Source organism: Stegostoma tigrinum, chromosome 5, assembly GCF_030684315.1.
Source record: "Stegostoma tigrinum isolate sSteTig4 chromosome 5, sSteTig4.hap1, whole genome shotgun sequence".
Taxonomy (NCBI): Eukaryota; Metazoa; Chordata; class Chondrichthyes; order Orectolobiformes; family Stegostomatidae; genus Stegostoma; species Stegostoma tigrinum.
In genome coordinates, this window is record NC_081358.1 from 111,007,722 (window position 1) to 111,034,036 (window position 26,315).

The 26,315-nt window shown below is 41.7% G+C and overlaps 1 protein-coding gene across 1 annotated transcript in view; it reads left to right on the forward strand.

Annotated features, from left to right (window-relative positions):
• Positions 1-26,315, forward strand: part of trpn1 (transient receptor potential cation channel, subfamily N, member 1) — a 184,938-nt gene that overhangs the window by 122,807 nt on the left and 35,816 nt on the right. The window contains exons 20-23 of the mRNA XM_048528498.2: positions 1,752-1,853; positions 6,083-6,181; positions 12,371-12,517; positions 14,018-14,125. Of these exons, the coding sequence (XP_048384455.1) occupies positions 1,752-1,853; positions 6,083-6,181; positions 12,371-12,517; positions 14,018-14,125 (456 nt within the window). The remainder of the gene's footprint in view (positions 1-1,751; positions 1,854-6,082; positions 6,182-12,370; positions 12,518-14,017; positions 14,126-26,315) is intronic.

Genomic DNA, 26,315 nt, shown 5'->3' on the forward strand with positions numbered 1-26,315 from the left:
TCCCCGCCTCCTTAACCTGTCCATCTTCTCTCCCACCTATCCACTTGACTCACTTCACTGACCAATCCCCTCCACTGCCTACCTGCACTCACCTATCACCATCCCACCTATCGTCCCCAGTGCCACCCCTACTCTTTCTATTTATTCCAAACCTCCCTTCCCCTTCCCCCATTTCTGAAGAAGGGTCCTGATACAAAATGTCAACTTTCCTGCTCCTCTGATGCTGCCTGGCCTGCTGTGTTCCTCCAGCTCCACACTGTGTTATCTCAGACTCCAGCATAAGCAGTTCTTACTGTCTCTTAATAAAGTACTGATTGCTTTAATAACTGGGTAAAGTTCAACAGCAAATAGGTGATGTTAAACTGGTATAACACAATGGTTTGACATCAGCTGTTACATCCCATTCTGGGCACAACACTTTAGAAAGGACATGAAGCCACTGAGAGTGTACCAAAGATTCATGAGAGTAGTTACCAGAGAAGGGTAAATTCAGTTACATGGATAGATGAATGAATTTGAGATGGTTTTCCGTGAGGAAGAGAGGGTTTGGAGGAGAACTAATCAAGGTATTCAAAATCACAACCCATCCGGATATAGTAAAAAATGAAAAATCTCCCCCGTTTGGAAGGATCGAAAATAAAAGGGCCCAGATTAAAGCTAAAGAAGCAACAAAAACAAGAGGACGTTCCTCCACACAATGAATGATCAGGATCTGGAATGCGCTGTCAGAAGGGAATTAGATTGTTATCCTAAAAGGGAAGATGGGCAGTTTTTCAGGCAGCAGGCAAGAGATTGGCAGTGGGTGAATTGTTCATTCAGAGAGCCATAAAGGCAAGTTTGACCAATTGGCCTCTCTCTGCACTGTACAATTCTTTAATTCTGTCGTTTTTAGCTGTGCCTCCAATGTTTTAACCTGTGATGCGCACCTCAGTGATATTTTAAATTTCATTAACTGTCATAGCTTTCACAGTTCCAATGTGCTATATATTAAAACCTGTCCAATCACAATGATGTTATCATGAGATTTGTCAAAAGTGTTGTATTTGCATTTATTTGTTGTGCTCACTTTGGAAACCAGTAACTTTGAAAGAAACAATTCCTGCAATGACCCCAATAAAATTCTACTTTACCCTGTTGACAAAACACCCAGCTCTTTAACATCGGTAACACAGTGTGGAGCTGTAGAAGCACAGCAGGCCAGGCAGCATCAGAAGAGCAGGAAAGTTGACATTTTAGGCTGGGACCCTTCTTAGGGCCAGTTTCTCAAGGATTCAGCAGGATGACCCCCTAGGATTCCCACCTCCATGTCTGCATGAGGACCATTCTACCGTTTTACCCAGGTGCATTAACCTCTTGTGTCAAGAATCAGGCTATACCTCCCCAAAACCATGCGTGAATTAAAATGAAGCATAGCGTGCATTTACTGGTGTCAACAAACACAGCCACCTTGGAACTGAGCATATAGGCCGCACATTTTGAAATAAACGAGGTGTGTTGGCCTGTGTGTCTAACTCACCAGCTTTGCCTGTTTATCCTTCTGGGCCAAATGTGCTTCGATTGCATTGCCAGGACTTGATTCTAATTCTGGCTGAGAAAAGATAAAAATAATACAGTCCCAACATGAGCTTTCCTCGTCTCACAAGCACTGAACGAACAACTTCATTTACAAAAACACAAAAAAGGGTTTTCTAACTGAAGCAGGAAAAGACTTACTTGCCTGTTTTTGAATGTTGTGATTTTATCATTTTCAGACCAAAGACTCCACTCCACTCCATCTCGCTGCTGCTGGAGGTCATGCTGAGGTTGTTAAGGTTTTGTTGGAGGCTGGTGCATCCGCCACTGATGAAAATGCGGTGAGTATAGTCACAGTGACAGAATTAAAGAATTGTACAGTACAGAGAGAGGCCAATTGGTCAAACTTGCCTTTATGGCTCTCTGAATGAACAATTCACCCACTGCCAATCTCTTGCCTGCTGCCTGAAAAACTGTCCATCTTCCCTTTTAGGATAACAATCTAATTCCCTTCTGACAGCGCATTCCAGATCCTGACCATTCATTGTGTGGAGGAACGTCCTCTTGTTTTTGTTGGTTCTTTAGCTTTAATCTGTCTATAAGGGTCTCGAAAATTATACTTAGGTTGACAAACTCTTTACACTTGTGAAGCATTTGTGAGGGGTAGGTCATGCCTTACAAACCTTATCGAGTTTTTTGAGGATGTGACTAGAAAGGTTGATGAGGGTCGAGCTGTGGATGTGGTGTATATGGACTTCAGTAAGGCATTTGATAAGGTTCCCCATGGAAGGCTCATTCAGAAGGTCAGGAGGAATGGGATACAGGGGAACTTAGCTGCTTGGATACAGAATTGGCTGGCCAACAGAAGACAGCGAGTGGTAGTAGAAGGAAAATATTCTGCCTGGAAGTCAGTGGTGAGTGGGGTTCCACAGGGCTCTGTCCTTGGGCCTCTACTGTTTGTAATTTTTATTACTGACTTGGACGAGGGAATTGAAGGATGGGTCAGCAAGTTTGCAGACGACACAAAGGTCGGAGGTGTCGTTGACAGTGTAGAGGGCTGTTGTAGGCTGCAGCGGGACATTGACAGGATGCAGAGATGGGCTGAGAGGTGGCAGATGGAGTTCAACCTGGATAAATGCGAGGTGATGCATTTTGGAAGGTCGAATTTGAAAGCTGAGTACAGGATTAAGGATAGGATTCTTGGCAGCGTGGAGGAACAGAGGGATCTTGGTGTGCAGATACATAGATCCCTTAAAATGGCCACCCAAGTGGACAGGGTTGTTAAGAAAGCATCTGGTGTTTTGGCTTTCATTAACAGGGGGATTGAGTTTAAGAGTCGTGAGATCTTGTTGCAGCTCTATAAAACTTTGGTTAGACCGCACTTGGAATACTGCGTCCAGTTCTGGGCGCCCTATTATAGGAAAGATGTGGATGCTTTGGAGAGGGTTCAGAGGAGGTTTACCAGGATGCTGCCTGGACTGGAGGGCTTATCTTATGAAGAGAGGTTGACTGAGCTCGGTCTCTTTTCATTGGAGAAAAGGAGGAGGAGAGGTGACCTAATTGAGGTATACAAGATAATGAGAGGCATAGATAGAGTTGATAGCCAGAGACTATTTCCCAGGGCAGAAATGGCTAGCACGAGGGGTCATAGTTTTAAGCTGGTTGGTGGAAAGTATAGAGGGGATGTCAGAGGCAGGTTCTTTACGCAGAGAGTTGTGAGAGCATGGAATGCGTTGCCAGCAGCAGTTGTGGAAGCAAGGTCATTGGGGTCATTTAAGAGACTGCTGGACATGCATATGGTCACAGAAATTTGAGGGTGCATACATGAGGATCAATGGTCGGCACAACATTGTGGGCTGAAGGGCCTGTTCTGTGCTGTACTGTTCTATGTTCTATGTTCTATTTAAAACTGGTGGGGGAAGAAGGAAGTCTGAAATATAAGGCAATCACAAAAGTCCAATGAGGAACTCAGAAGAAACTCTTTAGAGAGTACTGTGTGTGGGTTTTGCTAACTCGTGCAGTAATTCACCCACAAAAAAAAATCACGAAACTTCAGGGCGAAATAAAAATAAGCTCACCTGCCATTAAGGCTAGGTGTCCAAATAGAACATGACCACTTTCGAAGATTGAGTGAGTTCAATGACCTGTTTGCCTGCTGTGAAGTCGAAATGATTCCATTTAACTGAGTTACATCTCAAAGTCAGCAAGTATTTTGTTTTTTACTTTATGCGTCATCCATTCCTTGCATGGACGAACAGGTTCTGCATCATATCAGCAATTGTGGGTGTTTGCAGGTACAGGTTACAGTAGCCATGGGTAATGTCATCCTCAGAGATGGTACCCCAATGTGTGCCCAACTCCAGCCCGTCACTCGTCCTCCTCAATGCCTGCGCATGAACCCAATGCTGCCAATGGAAGAAGCAAAGTGACACTTGGCTGCAATCCAGGTTCCATTCTCATGGGGCCGTCAAAGAAAGAGCTCCCAATGATAGCAGTGTGAGCTTTGTTTTGTATATTCATACGTAAACGTGGCTGTTGCATGTCCGTTCCCAAAGCTTCAATTGCTTCAAGTCCTTGCAGCTATTTCATCTGTCTCTGAGCCTCCAGCCTCAATGCCTGATTCACCGATTTTCCAAAACTAGACTCTGTGTAAGGCTTTCATAAATATAACTATATATCAAACTGAATGCAGGGTCATTTCACAGGAACGTGGGAACAGATGTAAGCGATTCAGCCCCTCAAATCTGTCCTATCATCCTGATCAATATCTTAACTGCTTTTACCCATCTTGGTTCCATTTTCCTTAATATCCTCATCTAACAGAATCTATTGATCTAATTTTCAATCGACCTAACCTCAAGAACCTTTCTAATGGGCAACTTCCCAGATCTCCACTAGCATGCAAAAAGGCTCAGTTCTAATTTTAAAACAAGTCTTCTTAGTCTGGACTCCATCCACAAGAGAAAATAGATTTTTTTGCTTGTTTCAGAGATATGGACAGAACTAGCTAGGCCATCATTCATTGCCCATTCCCTATTGAATTCCCTAATGAATTGCAATCTGCCCTTGGGGATTAACTCATTTAGGTCTTGTATCATCCTGGTGAATCTGTGCAATATCCCTTCTAAAGCAAATAGCATAGATCATGGTGTATAAAATGACCCATTATTTAAGACAATCCCATTTTGTTTGGCACGAAAATGCTATTTAGGTCTCTACTTAATGTGCAAGCCAACCCTTATTCTTCAATTAACAAATACAAGGTTACAGCTATATCAACAAAAAGATTCATCTTCACATTTTCAATTCAGGAAAATATGATTAGAGTAATACTTTCTCAAAAAGTAATTCCATTATGAATATTTTCAACTTGTAAGCAGCAGGACAACTCAAGAAGTATCAATAAACGGCACAGCAAACATTTATACTGTACAAGGGGAGAATGGGGACTGATTGACAAGTAGACTCTCATTGTTATAGATGTTGCCACAGAGACTGCAACAGTTACTGATGATCAACAGTTAATAGCCAGACTTTGTTTAGATTTTGAACCAGACTGGTTGACTGATTTGTTAGGACATTGCCCCGAAAAATAACTATGCAAATGGGTGTCTGCTATTTTGCAGGATTGAAGGAAGTGAAGTGAGTGTATATGGTCTTTGTGTTGCAAACATCATATCATTGTGTATTTATGTATGCAGTTTCCAGTACACGCACATGCACCATACTGCAAGCCAACTAAAAATCCTAAATCGAATGTCATTTGTAATTCTTTGCAGAGTCAGAATTATCCAACAAATGTTTTCCAATTGCAGAATCATACCTAATGTTGGATACTGCTGTTATAAGTTTTGTAAGCGTGGACTGATTGGTTGCAGTCAATAAGATGCTCAGTGTGAACAGGCGAAGGGAGAAGCTATTTGCTACTCTAATCTTCTCGTCTTTTGGATATATGGCTGCATACCTGGCATCAGACTGGCACTGAAATTCATTATTAATTCTATTATTATTATTATTATTATTATTATTATTATTATTCAATTGTGCGATAGGAAGAATGTCGGACCCAGATTATCCTGTAGGAAAGTTACCTCAAACATTTGAGCAATACTTGAAGCTAATTGTTCACAATGCTGCTGTGCAGTAGCAATACAAGCGGTGTTCAGCACTAGCTTAATGCTGCTCTACTGCCCAAATATTACTGTGCTTGCTCAATCTTGATAGAGTTGATAAACTTGCTCTAGTAATGGCTTGCCATCTCTACAGGCCCCATATCCTGAATCCCTCCCCGTTTCATTCCTTTGCTTTAGGTCTGATGTCACTTTGTTTAAGGCAGGGTTTCACACCTCTGCTGATGACACCTTTCTCAAGAGCTCCATAGCCCAATGAGTGTGTCAACTACATAGTTCTGCGTTTCAATTTACTGTCATTAATCTGAGTAAAGTGATAAACAGAGTGATGTTAGTTTCTGAATGTGATTGAGCAGTTTTCTTGCTTGCTGTACTTTGGATTTATTATTCTTCCTGAATATAATTATTTTGATTGTTTAATTTTTTTCTTCATTTACCAGGAAGGAATGAATGCAATTCATTTAGCTGCTAAAAATGGGCACATTAATGTCCTGGAAGCTCTGAAAGGCACTGTATCCTTTAAAATAACCAGCACTAAGGTTAGAGACAAAGCCTGACTCTCTATATTTGCTTCTCATTTTGGTTTATCTTAGTTTTAACATTGATTTGATTATCATTTGAAACCGAAGTAGAGACAAGATAAAGAATGTCTTGCAAAAGCTGTTCAAATTGATTTAGTAGTTACAGAGTGTGTCCACATTGGTCATCTTACCCCTGATAATTACCTATTTATTGTTACTTAATAAATTCATAGTTGTTTCAATTGTTTATTTTTCATAAAAGCACAGAATTGCCATTGCACAGGAAGAGACCATATAGCCCATGTGCCTTTGTTGGACCTCTGAAAGAACAATTCACCTACTGCCACACTGCCTTTTCCCAATAGCTACGTACACTTTTCCCTTTTAGATAATAATCTTTTGAAAGCCTAGTTTGTTTTTGTCTGCTCTGCATTTTCAAGCAGTAATTCCAGATTCCAATCATTTAATGTGTGAAAATATTTTCCCTCATGTTGCCATTACATCTTTTGCTAATCAATTCAAATCTGTGCTGTCTTTTATTTAACTTGTCCTCTTTTCATGTTCCAGTTGTGTTGATATCACAGTTCAATATCAATATTTTGCCAAAATCCACAAATCTGTTTAGCGGTAGCTGAACCAGCCATGACCCACTGACATGGTTTTTCATCATATGATAGATCCTTCCATCAACAGGAACATTTATCAATGCACTCTTTGAAAATCCCTCATGATTTTGAATACTTCCTTCAAATCTCCTCTGAACCTTCTACAAGGAGAACAGTTCCAAGGCCTTCACCCTATTGATACTGACGAAATTTCTCATTTCTGTAACCACTATCATGAGTCTTTTTTGCACTCTCTCTGATGCCTCCACAACTTTCCCTGGAGTGTAGTGCCCAGAACTGGACAAAGTACTCCAGTTGAGGCTGAACAAATGTTTTACATGGTTTTAACATGACTCTCGTACTATACTCTACAGTCTCAAGGATAAAACTTCATTAACCAGATTCTCAACCTGCTTCACTACCTTCAATGATTTGTACACAAAAACCACCAGGTTCCTCTGCTGCCACAACCCCTTTAGTCTTTATTTTATGACTTCTCTGCATTCTCTCCACAAAATTGATTCTATTCTCACTTCTCTGCATTAATATTCCACTTGCCATTCCACTGTCTAGAAATGAATAGAATCGGAATTTATTGTAACTTGTATTTTTACAAAAAATACAGCGGAAGTGTTTAAGTTGCTGAAGTTCTACTCTTTTCTGCTAATAGTTTACAGTACATTCAAGCTCCACGACATGCTCAGATGTGAAATTGCGCCTTCCAGAGTAAGGTCTCAGTCACTCCATCAGGAAGAGTAGGCTCTCTAACAGCAATGCTCGGGAACTCCACCTTCACCCAGACTGAAATACAACCAGACACTGCTGAGATATGCTCCTTGTCACTCAGCCAATCTTATATCTGTGTGGCGATAGTACCTTTTGTTCCATTCACATTTACACATATGTCATTGGCATACAGTAGATTTGTCATACGTAAATGCTTAACAAAGTCAACGCTTTGCAATGCCTATCCACTTTCTGATTGGATAAATCAGGTAAACATGATGGTCAAACATTAGAGGTTTTGAAAACTGGATCTCCACAAACTTTGCGAACTTGCAAAGTGCACTAGCCTCAAGCGATTTAGAATTTCATTTCAAAGTTCTCTTCCTCTTAATGCCCTGTGCATAAATCCCAATGGTCTGCCTGTGAAGGATGCTTATTCGGTATTGTGGCAGTTCATGATAGGGATCCAGTGTTACCATGTAATGGCAAGTACTTGGAAGCTAATTCATGCAAAACAGCAATTTACAGGTAAAGAAGTCATGATTGCGCACTGTTTCATTTCTTTGGAGCTGTATTCTTGGTGTGTATTCCCTGATGATTGAGTCAGTGTGACAGAAAGATACCTGTGGTGTTGCTTTAATGGCCTACCAGCAAGCCTCTTTCTGTCTTTGTATATATCAGTCGTGGCTGAGCTGGTAACCCACTTGCCTCTGGGTAGGATGGTTAAGCTGTCATGTCCCGCTCCATGATCCAAATCATGTTTCATCCTCCAGCATTTCCTTGTTACAGATAACACGTTTTTGCATGAGACCTTACACCAAGTCCCTGTCTGCCTCTCAAGTGGCCATGAAATATCTCATGGGCATTATTTTCAAGAAGAACAGAGATGTTATCCCCTATTCATAGGCCTTTATTTACCCTTCAGCTGACAACAGTTATCTGGTTCAAGATCACACTACTGTTTGTGGAAGTTTGCTATGTGCCAATTAGCTTCTCCTACATGGATGCATCAAAAATAGATTACTTGGGAGAAAGTACTTTTAAATGTCTGATGGTCACGAAATGTACTATATTAATAAATGCAAATTTATTTTCTTTCTCATTGGCCTCTTCTTCAGAAGGCATTCCCACTGGGAAGCCCACGCTTACAAAGTTGCACTTTGTACAAAGCTGAACTAAAAATAGGAGCAAAAGTCCTGACTCAAAGCCTCAAAGAAGAAAATAGCTCGGCACAGAAAGAGAATGCAGCCTTCAGTACCAGCCCACAAAGTGGCATCCTCAGTCAGGCCAGCAGCTCAGTGATACCTTAGAGCAAGTGGCATCTTTATGCTCAATACGTTTGAAAATACAGAAGAATGAGCAGATGGCTGGCTACTGCCTTTTGATTTGGTAGGCTTTGGAATGTCTTAAAGGAAGCTTGCGATTCATTGGGAAGCATCCTAGATAGCCTCAGGTGATGTGCCAGAAGACTGGAGGTTGGCTGATGTGGTGCCACTATCTAAGAAAGGTGGTAAGGAAAAGCCAGGGAACTATAGACCGGTGAGCCTGACATCACTGATGGGTAAGTTGTTGAGGGGATTCTGAGAGACAGGATTAACAGGTTTTTGGAAAAACAAGGACTGATTAGTGATAGTCTGCATGGCTTTGTGCATGGGAAATCATGTCTCACTAACTTGACTGATTTTTTGAAGAAGTGCCAAAGAAGTTTGATGAAGGCAGAGCAGTGGACATTGTCTATGTGGATGTCAGCAAGGTGTTCGATAAGATTCTGCATGGTAGACTGGTTAGCAAAGTTAGATCACAAGGAATCCAGGGGGAGCTAGTCAATTGGATACAAAATTTGCTTGAAAATTGAGAGAGAGTAGTGATGGAAGGTTGCTTTTTGCAGTGGAGACCTGTGACCAATGATGTGCCATAAGGATCAGTTTTGGGTCCACTGCTTTTCAACATCTATATAAACAATTTGGATGTGAATATAGGAAGTATGGTTAGTGAGTTTGCAGATGACACCAAAATTGATGGTGTAGTGGACAGTGAGGAAAGTTATCTTATGAGTACAATGGTACCTTGATCAGATGGTCCAATGGACTGAGGCGTGGCAGTTGGAGGTTAATTTAAATAAATGTGAGATGTTGCATTTTGGTAAGGCAAACAAGGGCAGGATTTACACAGTTAATAGTAGGGCCGTGTTGCTTAGGAACGGGACCTAGGAGTGCAGTTGCAAATTTCCTTGAAAGTGGACTCACGATAGACAGGGTGATGAAGAATGCATTTGGCACACTTGGCTTCATTGGCCAATGCCTTGAGCATAGGAGTTGGGATGTGTCATGTTGCAGCTATACAGGACATTAGTTCGGCCACTTTTAGAATACTGCATTCAATTCTGATTGGCCTTCTATTGGAAAGATGTTGCTAAACTTGAAAGGGTTCAGAAAACATTTAGAAGGATGTTGCCTAGATTGGAGGTTTTGAGCTATGCAGAGAGACTGAATAGGCTGGGGCTTTTTTCTCTGGAGCATCAGAGGCTGAGGAATGACTATATAGAGGTTTATAAAATCATGAGAGGCATGGATAGAGTGAATAGAACATAGAACATAGAAAAGTACAGCACAGTACAGGCCCTTCGGCCTACAATGTTGTGCCATGGATTAATCCTAATCCAAAAATTAAATAACCTAACCTACATTCCCCTCAATTCGCTGCTTTCCATGTGCATGTCCAGCAGTCGCTTAAATGTCACTAATGACTCTCCTTCCACGACTACCACTGGTAAACTATTCCATGCGCTCACAACTCTCTGGGTGAAGAACCTCCCTCTGACGTCTCCTTTATACCTTCCTCCTAACACCTTAAAACTATGACCCCTCGTGGCAATCAATCCTGCCCTGGGGAAAAGTCGCTGGCTATCGACTTTATCCATACCTCTCATTACCTTGTACACCTCGGATCAGGTGACCTCTCTTCCTCCTTCTCTCCAGAGAGAAAAGTCCGAGCTCAGTCAACTTCTCCTCGTAAGCCAAGCCCTCCAGTCTAGGCAGCATCCTGGTAAACCTCCTTTGCACCCTCTCCAAAGCCTCCACATCTTTCCTATAATAGGGCGACCAGAACTGGACACGATATTCCAAGTGTGGTCTCACCAGGGTTTTGTAGAGCTGCAGCAAAACCTCGCAGCTCTTAAACTCGATCCCCCTGTTAATGAAAGCCAAAACACCATATGCTTTCTTAACAACCTTATCCACTTGGGTGGCAACTTTGAGGGAGCTATGCACTTGAACACCAAGATCCTGCTGTTCCTCCACACTGCCGAGAATCATGCCTTTAATCCTATATTCAGCATTTAAGTTCGACCTTCCAAAATGCATCACTTCGCATTTATCCAGGTTGAACTCCATCTGCCATTTCTCAGCACAGCTCTGCATACTGTCAATGTCTCGCTGAAGCCTGCAATAGCCCACGATACTGTCAACGGCACCTCCAACCTTTGCGTCATCAGCAAACATATTAACCCACCCCTCAACCTCCTCATCCAAGTCATTTATAAAAACTGCAAAGAGTGGAGGCCCAAGAACAGAGCCCTGCAGGACACCACTCAGCACTGACCTCTAGGCAGAATACTTACCATCTACAACCACTCTCTGCCTCCTGTCAGCCAACCAATTCTGAATCCAGACAGCCAAATCGCCCTGTATCCAATACCTCCTGACTTTATGAGTGAGCCTGCCGTGGGGAACCTTATCAAATGCCTTGCTGAAGTCCATGTACACCACACTCACTGCTCGACCCTCATCAACCTGTCTCGTGACCTCCTGAAAGAACTCAATAAGATTTGTAAGGCATGACCTGCCCCTCACAAAGCCATGCTGACTCCCTTTAATCACGCTATGCTTTTCCAAATAGTCATAAATCCTAACCCTCAGAATTCTTTCCAAAACCTTGCTGACCACAGACGTAAGACTGACTGGTCTGTAATTTCCAGGGAATTCCCTGTTCCCTTTCTTGAAAAGAGAAAAAACATTTACCTCCCTCCAATCTTCCGGTACAACTCCCATGGAGAGTGAGGAAGCAAAGCTCTTCGCCAGAAGGTTAGCCAAGAATAGCCAAGGTTTTTTTTCCCCCAGGTTAGGGGAGTCCAGAACTAGAGGGCATAGATTTAAGGTGAGAGGGGAAAGTTTTAAGGGGACCAAGGGACAACGTTTCCACGTAGAGGGTGGTGCATGTATAGAATGAGCTGCCAGAGGAATTAGGAGAGGCTGGTGCAATTTCAACATTTAAAAGGCATCTGGAAGGGTATATGAATAGGAAGGATGTAGAGGGATATGGGCCAAATGCTGGCAAATGGGACTAGATATCTGATTAGTGCAGACTAGTAGGACCAAAGGGTCTATTTCTATGACTCTATGATTCTATCACTCAAAGTTCAAGTGGAGTTTGGCAAATTTGATGCAGGAGCCTTTAAGAACATTTTTATCTCTGTCAATTTTCCCAAAATATGAATGATTTGGAGGAGGAAGGAGTTATATTTGTTTATCACCAGCCTCTTAGCCTTTCGATGTGACAAACTATCTGCAGCCTGTAGGAATGTATTTATGCCATATTCTATATATAACCCAAATCATGTGGAAGCAGAACTAAAATCATTGTTTTGTTACTTTGAGTGTAAAAGCCCAATATATCTTCAAAAGCAACATTAAATCTTTTTTATATTTGCCCACGAATCTGCTGAAAGTCCTGCTAGTGATTTCATCATTCAATTGCTTTATAATCTTGAGGTTTATCTCACTTTAGACCCATTTTATCAGGTTGAGCACCTTGAGATGACACTCCCTGAAACTCAAATACAGCTTTATCTAACCAAACTGATTTCCCTTCCTTGAAGACTGGATTCACTGCTCTTCACGTGGCTGCGCATTTTGGCCAGATGGACTTTGTGCGGGAGATTCTCACCAAGGTACCAGCAACCATACGCAGTGAGAATCTGAAGAACACCAATGAGGGACAACTGATGAAGGAGCACACAACCGAGGTATCAGAGTTGATATCCTCCTCTTTTAAAAAGCTTTAACTTCTGAACAATTTTAGCTTTTTAAAAATATTTTAAAACTTTTAGAGCAGTCATGTTAGATGTCCATAAACACCTATTATTTTGTTTTCTTACCATGATTCCATATTGTAGCAACCTTTCAGCTAAGGATGTAGAGTGGAGCAGTGAATAAACAAACAGAATAATCTGCTTTGTTACCAGGGCTCCAAGGATTAAATCATGTGGAGGGATTTGCTTCAACTAAGCTTGCATTCCCTGCAGGGTAGAAGGTTATAAAGTATATTGATGGAAGCTTTTGTGATTTTTTGAAGGAATAAATTGGATAGATAAAGGGAACCTTCCTGTGTGGAATTCTAGGACAATGGAAAATAACCTTCAAGTCAGAACCATTGCATTAGGAGAGAAACTAAGACACATATTTCATGTGAAAGATGATAATGCTGTTAAAGATTGTAAAGAATTGTCTCCCACAAGAAGCAGTAATTGATGGTTTATCCGAAATTGCTAGATTTTCATTTGACAAAGGTACAAAAGGACACACAGCCAAGGCAACGTATAGATCTACCATGCTTAGTAAAGGCCTGAATAAAACCTTTAATTATTCATCCAGACTATGCTGGATTTGGTCTTCCCATGCATTTAGATTTTTTTTTGTGACCATTTGTGTTTTAAATTTTCTCCCTCTGCTGATAGCTTGAGCATTATTAGATTTTTAAATAGGAAATTTTGAGTGCACAGCCTGCTTTGCAAAACTTCAGATAGCACATGTAACAACAGTGAGAAGCAGTCTCCTTTAAAACTCTTTGAATCTTTGTTAAAGTTAAATCTATAATGTTGAGTGTGTTCTTCTAGTCTGAGATGTGACTCTTCAAATGTCTAAAAGCCTAGTATTTCAGTGGCAAGATTGTTTGAGGTGTTTTTAAGCAACCTGGTCAGAGATGTCATTACACACCTCTGGAGTAGATGTGACTTGAATCTAGGCCTCCAGGCTCAGAGGTAGGGACACTACCACTGAACTACAAGGCATTGTACCAAGTTTAGTCTGAATAAGGAAGCCAGTGTTTAGCCATTCATTACTTTAGTCAATATTTCAGGTTGAAGTTACGCCAGCTGCTTGACACATGAAGCCCCATTAGTTCTGTACACAGTGCTGCTGAATCTCTGCAGAGGGGGTTTGACGTTAACTCAAACAACTACTCCAACTTTGGTTGCAAATTTCTGGTGACTGGGTAAAAGTAGAAATCCACATTTGTTTGAGCAAAATTGCTGGCTATGACTTGAAGAGTTATTTTCAGAATTACTCAGAGAATCGCTTGAAAAATTGGGTTGCCTTCTTTTAGGAAGATGGATCCTGAATCAGGAAGTTATAATTTGTCATTTTCCCTGGGGTGGGAATTGCAAAAATGAAGGAATAATTGCTCATTCAGTGTTATGGAAATCCAGGTTAACGTGGGCTCCAAAGACTTTATTTCACTGTTTCAGTCAGGGTACACACCATTACACCTGGCAGCACAGTCTGGGCATGAGAACTTGGTACGACTTCTGCTTAACTACCCTGGCGTTCAGGTGGACACTCAAACCAGCTTACAGGTAAGATGGTCAACTTTGTTAAAAGAATTTGTATTTGTGCCATTTACTGCTTCGTGGATGTCCTCCATTTCCATGTGGTGAAATCACTGAATGTATAAATTAAAACCTACAACAGGGATTTTAAAATCAAGATATTGCTTGAGTTGAAATTAATGTCAGTCAAAGACAGAATGGAAGGGAAAATGGCACTGAAAACATGCAATGCTTTAGTATCCTCATGTTTATTAATAAAGACTGTTTCAACCTGTGTTGGTTTTCTCTCTCAATATTCACAGTAGGAATTATCACACCATTTTTCATTTACGGAAACATGTCAATTGAGAACAGGTGGGGTACAAAGAGACTGACATACATGAATCTGCTATAGAACTGAACAGGGAAATAAATTTGGTATTAATATAGCATTTATCATATCCTTGGAACATCTAAACCACGTAATGAACATTAAATTACAATGGAATATGTAACCAAAATTTGAATGGTTTGTATATGCCTGTCCCTACAATCATTCCTCAGAAATCTGTCTTTAGGGTTTGCACCATAGGTGCTCAAAAGACCAGACACTACACAAGTATTTGGTGGCAAAGGCTCACAATATAAAGTTCAGGTTCCTACATTTCCCAATTAGATTTATCAAACGACCCATATCTTTAAAAAAAGGTCAGAAAACAAAGAGTGTACTTGCTCATGAGTTGACAATAAGAGCTTCTGCCCCAACAGATCTTTTCACCTAAATGTTAGAGAACTGTTGGAATTACCTCATTTAAAAGAAAGATTCATTCCTGTATCTCAGCAGTCCCCTTACACACATTTCACCTTCAGTGAGGGTCCCCACCATCTCTCCATTGAGCCTCTTGCTTAACTGACAAAGTTGTAACCAGTTTCTTACAGCCAGTTCTCGCACATTCACTATTTTTGTTATTTTCCACTATTAACGTGTCTCCCAAAGTTATAGGGAAAAGGCAGGAAAATGGAGTTGAGAATTATCAAATCAGCCAGGATCTCATTGAATGGTAGAGCAGACCCATGGGCTGACTGACCTGTTTCTGCTCCCTATGATCTTATGGTCCTCAACACTCTTAAAGCAAAGCTGCTGATCAGCTCACTGATTATTAAAAAGGATTCCTTAACTCATGACTTCAACAGCCTTGTAGGATGTCTTTCTCTCTGGTATGCCCATTGCTTTCTGCTCTGGGGCTTTCTTGTCACTGACCCCTAAGCTGCTCAGGAGTTCTGCCCAGCCCTGACTGCTTGGGGACTGCTCAAAACAGCATTTCTGCTATCGCTGACCTCTTCATCCTCCTTGAGCTTGCTTCAAACACCTTAGCAGTTCTGTCTTTAGGTGGCTTGCTGGTCATTTTGCTGAAATCACAAGATGTCTGGGGTATATGCTGCGTTGAACTCAATGTTCAACATGACTTTGAGACGTTTAAAAAAGCACAGGTCCAGAGATACTCCACACGATTGAAAAATTAAAATCAGTTTTCTCTGTTGTTGAACCGCAGTTCCTAAAAAAAATAACGTAACACATACCTACATGACATTTGCCTAATTGTGAGTGTGTTTCAAGTGGGGATTGTTTATGCTGTGATTATATATTAAGGCAATATAGAGACGTAAGTAGATTAAATCAAAAAATGAATGAAATTTGGGCCCCTCACACCAAGTGTAGTATAACCTTGTTGCCGATCTATTCCAACTCATTTTGCATCAAAACACAATTGATCCTCAGATTGTGTCTCACTTTAGCTTTATCAATTTGCTTGTAAGTGGACACTAGCAAGACCTTGGGTCTAATGGGAAGGCGTCTCAAATATTTAATCAACAATGGTTAGCACTGCTACCTCACAACTTGAGGGACCTGGATTTGATTCCAGCCTCAGGTAACCCTCTTTGGAGGGTTAGTGTAGAATCAATGGGCTGAATGGCCTCTTCTACATTTTTAGGATTCTATCACAGCTGTCTCACGCTGCCGAACTTTCAGTAATCCACTAACAGGATGCTACTATCAAGGCAAAAGGACGTTTTTCCTACCTAAGAAATGAGAAACGTGATATACAAGTTTTAGTACAGGAGTGATGTTGAGTATGTAGGTTGTACATTCAAACAGCTAGTGTACTGCATCCCACTGACAATTTGCTGTGGGCAGCATGCCAATTGTGCTCAACCAGCCTGCACTTGTAATCCTCAGAGCACCTTGTCTAACATTCAGTGTAATTCTGCAATTGGACAGCACTTATTGAATAATCCAAACTGTGCCAAAAATTATACATGCATTATCAGTCAGGTTTGGCATGTGATGCATTTGCCTATATATTAACATGTGAGATCCATTTTATTGTAGGCAAAAGGAATTTGTACATAAATTGCATATTTTTTGAGAAATGAAAGGGGTTATGAATCCTTCCAAACTCCTCTGCATTCCTATGACAATGCCTTGAGAAACCAGGGTCTACCTTCCTGATGTAAGAACTAAGAATGACAGTTAACTGTTCCTCGTGCATCTCCATGCCAACAATGCCCAACAATCAACATGTTTTTCACGTAGAATAAATTGGTAGCCCTTTTTAAAGTTTGTTCTTTTTGTTCTGGTCCTGATGAGTGCGGGATGACAAAACCTCCACTTCATGCCCCTGTTTATCACTGCTTAGGTTCTGTATGACCAGGGAATTTTTTTTTAAATTCATCCCAGTTGACTGAAAAACAATGTCAACAATGATTGACATTGCCTGAATGCTTATACTTGGCTGCTCAAAGTCGATAAGGAGTTCCATATCTGAAGGTCACTCCTACATGTTTATGGATGGCTGTGAAATTGTTCTGTACAGGATGCAAAAACCACTTAACAACTGTTCAAAACAAGTGACGTCAACCAGTGGTTGTGGGAACACAATAGTAAAGCTAGCACTTGATACCGTGACTTATTTCCCCATAAAGAACAAATTGGTCTTCGAAGCCATTTTTGAAACATATTAAAGTTCGTCAGTGATTTTGAGAGAAAAAAAACTACTGGGAATTATTTGGCTGCAATGTTGAAAGGTTCTTAAAATGAAGGATTCTCATTAAATTATCTTAAAACAAAATCATACACTAAGTCTGCAGCACTGCTACTGAGAATAAAAGAAGAGTTTACTCAGAATTTAAAAATCACACAGACTGACAATGTGGCCCAGTAATTAAAATTCCTCTGTCAATAGCATTAAATCAAATATCTAATGCTGTGGAGGGAACATTCATGTACAAATACCTTTAACGTACAAGTTGTACAGATACTTTTTCGATTTATCATTGGCTCTTGCAGTAAAAGCTGTAGAATCATGTTGTTTTATACATTGCAATAGTGACTATTCTTCAAAAGTACTGCTTTGAATTGCTTTGAGTTGCCCTGAAGTTGTGGAAAGCATATGAATGTAGTTGCTCTCTTACAGGTTTTTCCTTATGAAGCAGAAAGAATTTCACCAAAAATGTCTTAAGTCTTAGATCACACTGAAATATTGAAATGCCGTCTCTCCTGAATCAGTCATTTCCCATCAAAGTGCATTCACACTGTCCATGAAAGATGTTCAGATATTTCTAAAAAGTTTAAATGCAATTGTTCCTTGTACTTTACTCATCCTTGCTCCTTTTGCCAATATTTTTCTTCTATTCCTGCCATTTCCATTTTCATTAACATTGCTATTTGCATGTTTTAACTTGTTTTTGTGTGTTAATAATTTACGAGTAAATGTATTTCTTCCCATGTTTATCCTTGATTTGATGATTCTGAACCACTTTCCTTCAAATCTATCTTTAAGGTTTTAACCTGCCCCACCAATTCTTTGGGGTCTGTGATACTGAGTGAATGTGGGGTAGTGTAAGAGCACCTTACTCGAATGGTGGAGGCAGAAACCTCTCTGCTCATGTCTGTTGGTGACTGTGCATCTGAAGAAGTTACTTTCCTTTGCTGTTGCCCCATCAGGCTCCCAGCCATAGCGTCCATCAGCTCACTGAGGAAAGAAGGTGATCCCCAGAATACTTCCTGTCTAAACATTGAGAGCCCATAGGGAATGGGGCGGTGTGTGTGCTCTCTGGGCAGGATTGATGATTCAACCTTGAGTTAATCCACTCATCTTCACTCACTCAAAAGCTTTGATCCCACTGTGGAGCAGGAGTGGAAACTCATGTATTAAAGAGACCAGTCCCTGCCCATCGTTTGCTTCGGAAGGTGTAAACAGTGGCACCATCCTTATTCAGTCAGTAGAGGAAAACAGCAGACAGCCCTGTATATGACTTGAAAGGGTGTAGATATAGCAGTATGATTGCAAGGATGGGAAAGCTTGGTCACAAGATGAGACTCTGAATGCTGGGACTATTTTCACTGGAGAACCAGTTCTTAAAATTATAAGAGATTTTGTTGAATTGAATGGCAAAACAACAACAACTTATATTCATATATTGCCTTTAATCAAGTAGAATGTTGTTTTCCTATAGCCCACACACTCCCTTTTTAGATATGTATCCGGTTTCCTTTTAAAAGCTAAGATTGAATCTGCACGGATCATGCTTTCAGCCAGTAATTTCAAGATTGTAATAACTTGCTGCTTAAAAAGATTTCTTTTCATCTTCTCTATAGTTTATTTGACAATTGATTTAAACTCATGTCCCCACTTACTAATGCTCTTGCTGTTAAGATTCCTTCATATATTTGAACACATATATCAAATCAGCCTTTAACCCTTTCTGTTCCAAGGGGTGGGGGATAATTCTCCACCTCCACATATAAGATATGAATGGTGGAAAAAAGGTGAGGTGCAAAGAGTCCTGGGTGCAGTGGTGGAGCAGTCTCTGAAGGTTGGCATGCAGGTAGTGAGGAAAGCTGGCCTTCGTAGCAACAGGATGCGAGTATCGGAGTAAGGATGGGCCTGCTGCAGTTATACAGGGCCTTGGTGAGGCCACACCTTGAGTATTGTGGTGTCATGGTCTGAGGAAAGACACTGTTGCTTTTGAGGGAATCCAGTGAAGTTTCACCAGACTGATTCCCGTAATGGCAGGACTACCATATGAGGAAGGTTTGGATTAACTGAGCTTATACTTGCTGGAATTTAGAAGAATGAGTGGGTATTTCACTGAAACATATAAAATCCTGATGGGACTGGACAGGTTAGATGCAGGAAGAATGTTCCTGATGTTGCGGAAGTCCAGAACTAGGGGACACAGTCTAAGAATAAGGGGTATTAGGACTGAGATGAGGAAGAATCTCTTCACTCAAAGAATTGTGAACCTGTGGAGTTCCCTCCCACAGGAGCCAGTTCATTAGATATATTGAAGAGGGAGCTGGACGTAGCCCTCGCAGCTAAAGGGATCAAAGGGTGTGGAGAGAAACTGGGAGTGGGATACTGAGATTGCCATGATCAGCCATGATCATATTGAATGGTGGTGCAGACTCAACAGGCCAAATGGCCTACTCCTGCACCTATTGTCTATGTTTCTATGTAAAGTCTCTCATTGCTGATATGGAATGACTGACATTTTTAACTCATAGAATCGTAAAGATGTATGATACAATAGGTCCCTATTCAGTCCTGCTTAAATCTATTTTGCAACTCCTGGTATGCAGCCTGCATGTTTCAGTAATTTCAGCAAATCAGATGGCTTCTGAAAGTGACAAGCCCCATCCACTCTTCTTCAGGCAGTGAACTTCTAACACCCCATTACTCTCTGGATGGTAAAGTTTCTCCTTATCTCCCTTCTGATCCTTCCGCCAAATATTTGAAAGGACACTCCTTGCTTATTGATCCCTGTGCCAAAAAGACCCTCCTCAGCCATTCTTTATAGGTCCGTCATAATTTTATGAATTAAAATCTTCTCTTAGCCCGCATGTTCCAAAGGAAACAACCTCAGGATTGGTTCCATCTTCCCTCTTGGCTGATATTCTGATTACTGACCCTTCTACTATTGGAGACAAACCCTCCACGTTAACCCCAAAACCCTCAATCATGTGGGCAACTTTATTTTGAACATTAATCGTTTTTCTTTCTTTTGTTTTTCGGGTTCCCTTTTCCAAAATTCACTCCTCCCTCCTTTAAAGCCATTTCATCAGATAAGTACTTGTAAATTAAACTGGAAGAGTTTAAAGTAGTTTGCATTTGGAATGTTATCAGCAGTCTTGGGTACCATGTGTAAGAAAGGATGTTCTGGCCTTGGAGGGGACTCAGAGGAGGTTTAGAAGGATGAAGGGCTTGTCATATAAGGAGCAGTTGAGGACTCTGGGTCAGTACACGATGGAGTTGAGAAGGATGAAGAAGAAATCTCATTGAAACATACAGTATACTGCGAGACCTGGATAGTGTGGACGTGGAGAAGATGTTTCTACAAGTAGGAGAGATTAGGACCTGAGGGCACAGCACCAGTGAAGGGACAGCCTTTTGAAACTGAGATAATAAGGAATTTCTTCAGCTGGAGGGTAGTGAATTTGTCACAGAGGACTGTTGAGGCTGAGTCATTGAGTACATTTAAAATAGAAATAGATAGGTTCTTGATTAGTAAGGGGTGTTAAAGGTTTCAGGGAGAAGGCCAGAAAGTGGGGTTGAGACCATATCAACTGTGATTGGATAACCACGCAGGCCTTGTTGGCTGAATGCTAAACTCTGCTCCTATATCTTATTGTCAGGACTGGAGGAGCAGTGTAAAGTCACCATAGTCTTGCTGTCTCATTAGAGTGGTTTTAACCTGAGGGTTAGCATACATCAGGTGAAAGGTAGGGTTTAAAAGTAGACTCCTTCATGGTAACCTCAACCAGTACAGGAATTGAACCAACACCGTTGGTATCACTGCACACCACGAAACAGCCATCCAGCCAACTGAGCTATCTGGTTCCTGTCTTAAAGTGGTTCAGACAAATGGATCTAGAGCCTGGTTCCGGTATTAAAAGGGTTCTGATAGATAAACCTGGAGTCTGGCTCCTTGAACCCCTTTCATAAAGGAACCATGAAAAACGTCGATATTTTTCTTCAAGAAGAAAAGATATAGTTCTTAGGGCTAAAGGGATCAAAGGCTATATGGACATAGTGGGGCCAGGGTACCGAGTTGAATAATCAACCATGATCACTTTGAATGATACAGCAGGCTCAAAGGGCTGAATGGCCTACTCCTGCTCCTATTTTCTATGTTTCTAACCTGGGGCGGGCAATGAATGTTGGCCCAGCCAGCTACATCCATATATCAATGGGTAACTAGACAAAAATAGGAAATGGGAAGATGACTTGTGTGTGGAGTGGAAGGCGTGCAATGATTCTCAACAAATGCATTAAGTGGGGGCTTTGTGAAATCTGACAGATGGCTTTTGGATAGCCTACCTCTATCTGTCTGAAATTATACAGAGGGCGCAGCAGGCATTGGACAGACCTCTCATTTTTAGGCTGATTGATGCCCTTAAGTGGCCAATTATTTGCCACTTAAGGGCTTCATTCCTTTAGCTTAACTGCACAGGCTGGAGTCGGGCAAGCAGGGCGAATGTGGAATAGAGGGTGACACCTTTTCAAATCCCTGGGTCCATCGATTGAAGCCTCCATGCCTGAAGGTCATACTGCTCCCTTTCACCTTGCACCAAATCTTTTGAACCTGAAACTCCTGAAACCACTCCCTCCATACCTCCCCATCCCCAGCCCCACCTCCACCCCCACCCAGCACCTTACTCACAAATCCCTCCCCTTGCCAGGGTCAGTCCCACTGATACTCTGGGCTTTTTACCGACTCGAGGCTCCTGTTTATCGGGAGCAGATGTGGTCCTCGCCTTGGGCAACGGCTGCTACCTCGCGGTACCGGGACTAGAGAGCAGGAGACCAGTCCCATTGGCTGGGACCTCTCAAAGGCTCCTGAGATGCGGCACCCTGAAGCAATTGATGTTGCTGTCATTGGGATGCTTGATAGCATCCTTTATCCAGACAGAGTGGAGGGAACCACAGTTTAAACCTTTACGTCTGTCTCCACAAAAGTGGAGGGCAGCACGGTGGCTCAGTGGTTAGCACTGCTGCCTCACAGCACCAGGGACCTGGGTTCAATTCCAACCTCAGGCAACTCTCTGTGTGCACATTCTCCCTGTGTCTGTGTGAGTTTTCTCCAGGTGCTCTGGTTTCCTGCCATGGTCCACAGATGTGCGGGCTAGGTAGATTGGCCATGCTAAATTGCCTGTGGTGTTCAGGAATGTGTAGGTTAGGTGGGCTATAGGGGGATGATTCTGGGTGGGATCCTCTGAGGGCCAGTGTGGATGTGTTGGGCCAAAAGGCCTGTTTCCACACTGTAGGGATACTACCAAGAGTACAGATGTTACAGTTAACAAGGAGATGTGCAAAGGTTAGATGGAATAACACCAGAAGTATCAAGCTTATAAATGTCAGCTGTTGGCCAGGACTTGGATGCATTAGAGGCAGAAAGAATTATGTTTCATCTCAGAAATTCTAATTAACTTTGGTTGAAAGAAAAACCTTTCTGTCTTTGAGGAGCTGCAGCATTGTTCTGCTTTCGTTTAATTGGTGTAACATTATAGGGTCTTTCCAAGTTATGATTGCAATTTTATTCACATGATCATTCTCACACAAACGCACATACAAATATACCCTAGTACACATCAGTACATTTCATATAAACAATTCTCCAAATCGACATTGGAATAAAACAGCTGACCGCATGTTTTATTTGATTTATAGTTGCAATTAACACTTGAAAATGTTCCAAATTTCTTAAAGGTCAGTGCTGTCTAAAAACATAAGAGAGAGAGGTACAGCCATTAACACTGCAACTCTTCCTGGCATTGTGTGAATGGTGTTCAGAGCAGAGCCACGATCAGGATTCCTTGATCCTTATTGTACAGCAGGTTTAGAATGCAATGCAAGCATATATTCAGAATTTCATCCATTCATTAATCAATGGAGAATCATGCTGGATGGCGTGATTTACCCATTGACTATTCCTGACATATACTTCTGCAGTTTAAAAATGACTATTCATAACTCACCTTATCTGTTACATTATTCACAGTGGATGGACGCAGTGTTCCACAGATGACTCCTGTCCATGATATTGTCACAATGAGCAAGTATCTATCAGAGTTGCAGAAGAATGGTCCCTCGCAGAGGCTTATCGCAACACTGAGCACCTGGAGTAAGAGTGGAGGAAGACTAGATTGGCCACTTCTTACAGTGCTAGCACAGCAACAATGTGGCCAGGGCTAATTCTTACAAGAATTAGGAAGTGGAATCTCTGGTCAAGAGGAAGAAGAAGGCTTATGTTAGGATGAGATGTGAAGGCTCAGTTAGGGCGCTTCAGGGTTACAAGGTAGCCAGGAAAAACCTAAAGAGAGAGCTCAGAACAGCCAGGAGGAGACATGAGAAGTTGTTGGCTGATAGGATCAGGGTAAACCCTAAGGCTTTCTATAGGTATTTAAGGAATAAAAGAATGATTAAAGTAAGATTAGGCCCAATCAAGGACAGTAGTGGGAAGTTGTGTGTGGAGTCAGATGAGATAGGGGAAGCACTAAATGAATATTTTTCAACAGTATTTACTCTAGAAAACGACAATGTTGTTTAGGAGAATACTGAGATACAGTCTACTAGACTAGGTGGGATTGAGGTTCACAAGGAAGAGGTATTAGAAATCCTACAGAGTGTGAAGATAGATAAGTCCCCTGGGCCAGATGGAATTTATCCTAGGATCCTTTGGGAAGCCAGGGAGGAGATTGCCAAGCCTTTGGCATTGATCTTTGACTCGTCATTGTCTACAGGAAAAGTGCCAGATGACTGGAATATATCAAATGTGGTTCCCCTGTTCAAGAAGGGGAGTACAGACAACCCTGGTAATTACAGACCAGTGAGCCTTACTTCAGTTGTTGGTAAAGTGTTGGAAAAGGTTATAAGAGATAGGATTTATAATCATCTAGAAAAGAATAAATTAATTAGAGATAGTGAGTACGGTTTTGTGAAGGGTAGGTCGTGCCTCACAAACCTTATTGAGTTCTTTGAGAAGGTGACCAAACAGGTAGATGAGAGTAAACCGGTTGATGTGGTGTATATGGATTTCAGCAAGGCGTTCGATAAGGTTCCCCACAGTAGCCTATTGTATAAAATGCGGAGGAGTGGGATTGTGGGAGATAAAGCAGTTTGGATCAGAAATTGGCTTGCTGAAAGAAGACAGAGGGTGGTGGATAATGGGAAATGTTCATCCTGGAGACCAGTTATTAGTGGTGTACCGCAAGGGTCGGTGTTGGGTCCACTGCTGTTTGTCATTTTTATAAATGACCTGGATGAGGGCGTAGAAGGATGGGTTAGTAAATTTGCAGACGACACTAAGGTCAGTGGAGTTGTGGATAGTGACAAAGGATGCTGTAGGTTACAGAGAGACATAGATAAGCTGCAGAGCTGGGCTGAGAGGTGGCAAATGGAGTTTAATGTGGACAAGAGTGAGGTGAGACACTTTGGTAGGAGTAACCGGAAAGCAAAGTACTGGGCAAATGGTAAGATTCTTGGTAGTGTAGATGAGCAGAGAGATCTCAGTGTCCATGTACACAGATCCTTGAAAGTTGCCACCCACATTGATAGGGTTGTTAAGAAGGCATACAGTGTTTTAGCTTTTATCAATAGAGGGACCGAGTTCCGTAACCAAGACGTTATGCTGCAGCTGTACAAAACTCTGGTGCGGACGCACTTGGAGTATTGCGTACAGTTCTGGTCACTGCATTATAAGAAGGATGTGGAAGTTTTGGAAAGGGTGCAGAGGAGATTTACTAGGATGTTGCCTGGTATGGAGGGAAGGTCTTATGAGGAAAGGCTGAGGGACTTGAGGCTGTTTTCGTTAGAGAGAAGGTTGAGAGGTGACTTAATTGAGACATATAAAATAATCAGAGGGTTAGACAGGGTGGGTAGGGAGAGCCTTTTTCCTCGGATGGTTACGGCGAGCACAAGTGGGCATAGCTTTAAATTGAGGGGTGAAAGATATAGGACAGATGTCAGAGGTAGTTTCTTTACTCAGAGAGTAGTAAGAGAATGGAACGCTTTGCCTGCAACGGTAGTAGATTCGCCAACTTTAAGTACATTTAAGTCGTCATTGGACAAGCATATGGACATATATGGAATAGTGTAGGTTAGATGGGCTTCAGATTGGTATGACAGGGTCGGCACAACATCGAGGGCCGAAGGGCCTGTACTGTGCTGTAATGTTCTATGTTAAAAATGAGCCACTCCAAGAGCTTACAGGTTGTACGTAGCAGTGAAATGGTCTCAAAAAGCCATTTGCTGGCTTTCTTGCTTTCACAGGGCCATTACTATCAGCTTACAATAGATTTGGAGAATGTAGTATTCTCCATCACAGTTGAGAAAAGTGCTACTAGCCGCTGTTTTGCCAGAGAGCCAAGATAGTGCAGTAAATCCAGTGCACTGACATCTATCCTGGCATCTTTGCCTTTTGCCAGTTCCACAAGAGTAAAGATATGTAGCAGTGGGAAAGACTGGCATCGACTCACCGTGGTTTCATTGAGTTTTCTCTTAATGCCCTGCATATCAAGTTGGCCCTTTGAGTCAGCCAGTAATTTGTATAGCAACAGTATTTGTTCTTTTTCGTGTTTATCAGTTTCTGAGAGTTTGATGCTTCAGGTTTCTTCGGGAAGTATTGTGCCTGAGTGTGTGTAAAGTCATAGAGTCATACAGCATAGAACAGGTTCTTTATCCCACTATGTCAATGCCAACCAACAAACATTAAACTTAACCTGCATAGGTCCAATGTCTACTATACCCTGGCATTTCAAGTACTTCTTCAGATGCTTTTTCAATGTTGCAAGACTATCTGCCTCCACCACCCTTTCAGGCAGCACATTTGATATATCTACCACCCACTGGGTGAAAAAATTCTATCTTATATCTTCTCTAAACCACTTGCTACTCACCTTAAATTTATGCCATCTGGTCTTAGACACTTCTGCCAGGAGGAAGAACATTCTCACAATCTACTTTCTCTGTGCCTTTCATAATTTTGTATTCCTCAATCAAATCCTCCCCCCTCAATCTCCTTTGCTCCAGTGAAAACAAACCCAGCCTATCTAGTCTCTCCCCATGACTGAGACTTTTCATCCCAGGCAACACTCCTAGTGAGTCTCATCTGCATCCTCTCCAGTGCAATGTACTGCAGTATGAAGTCCATGCATCGCCCATGTTAGCTTCGATGT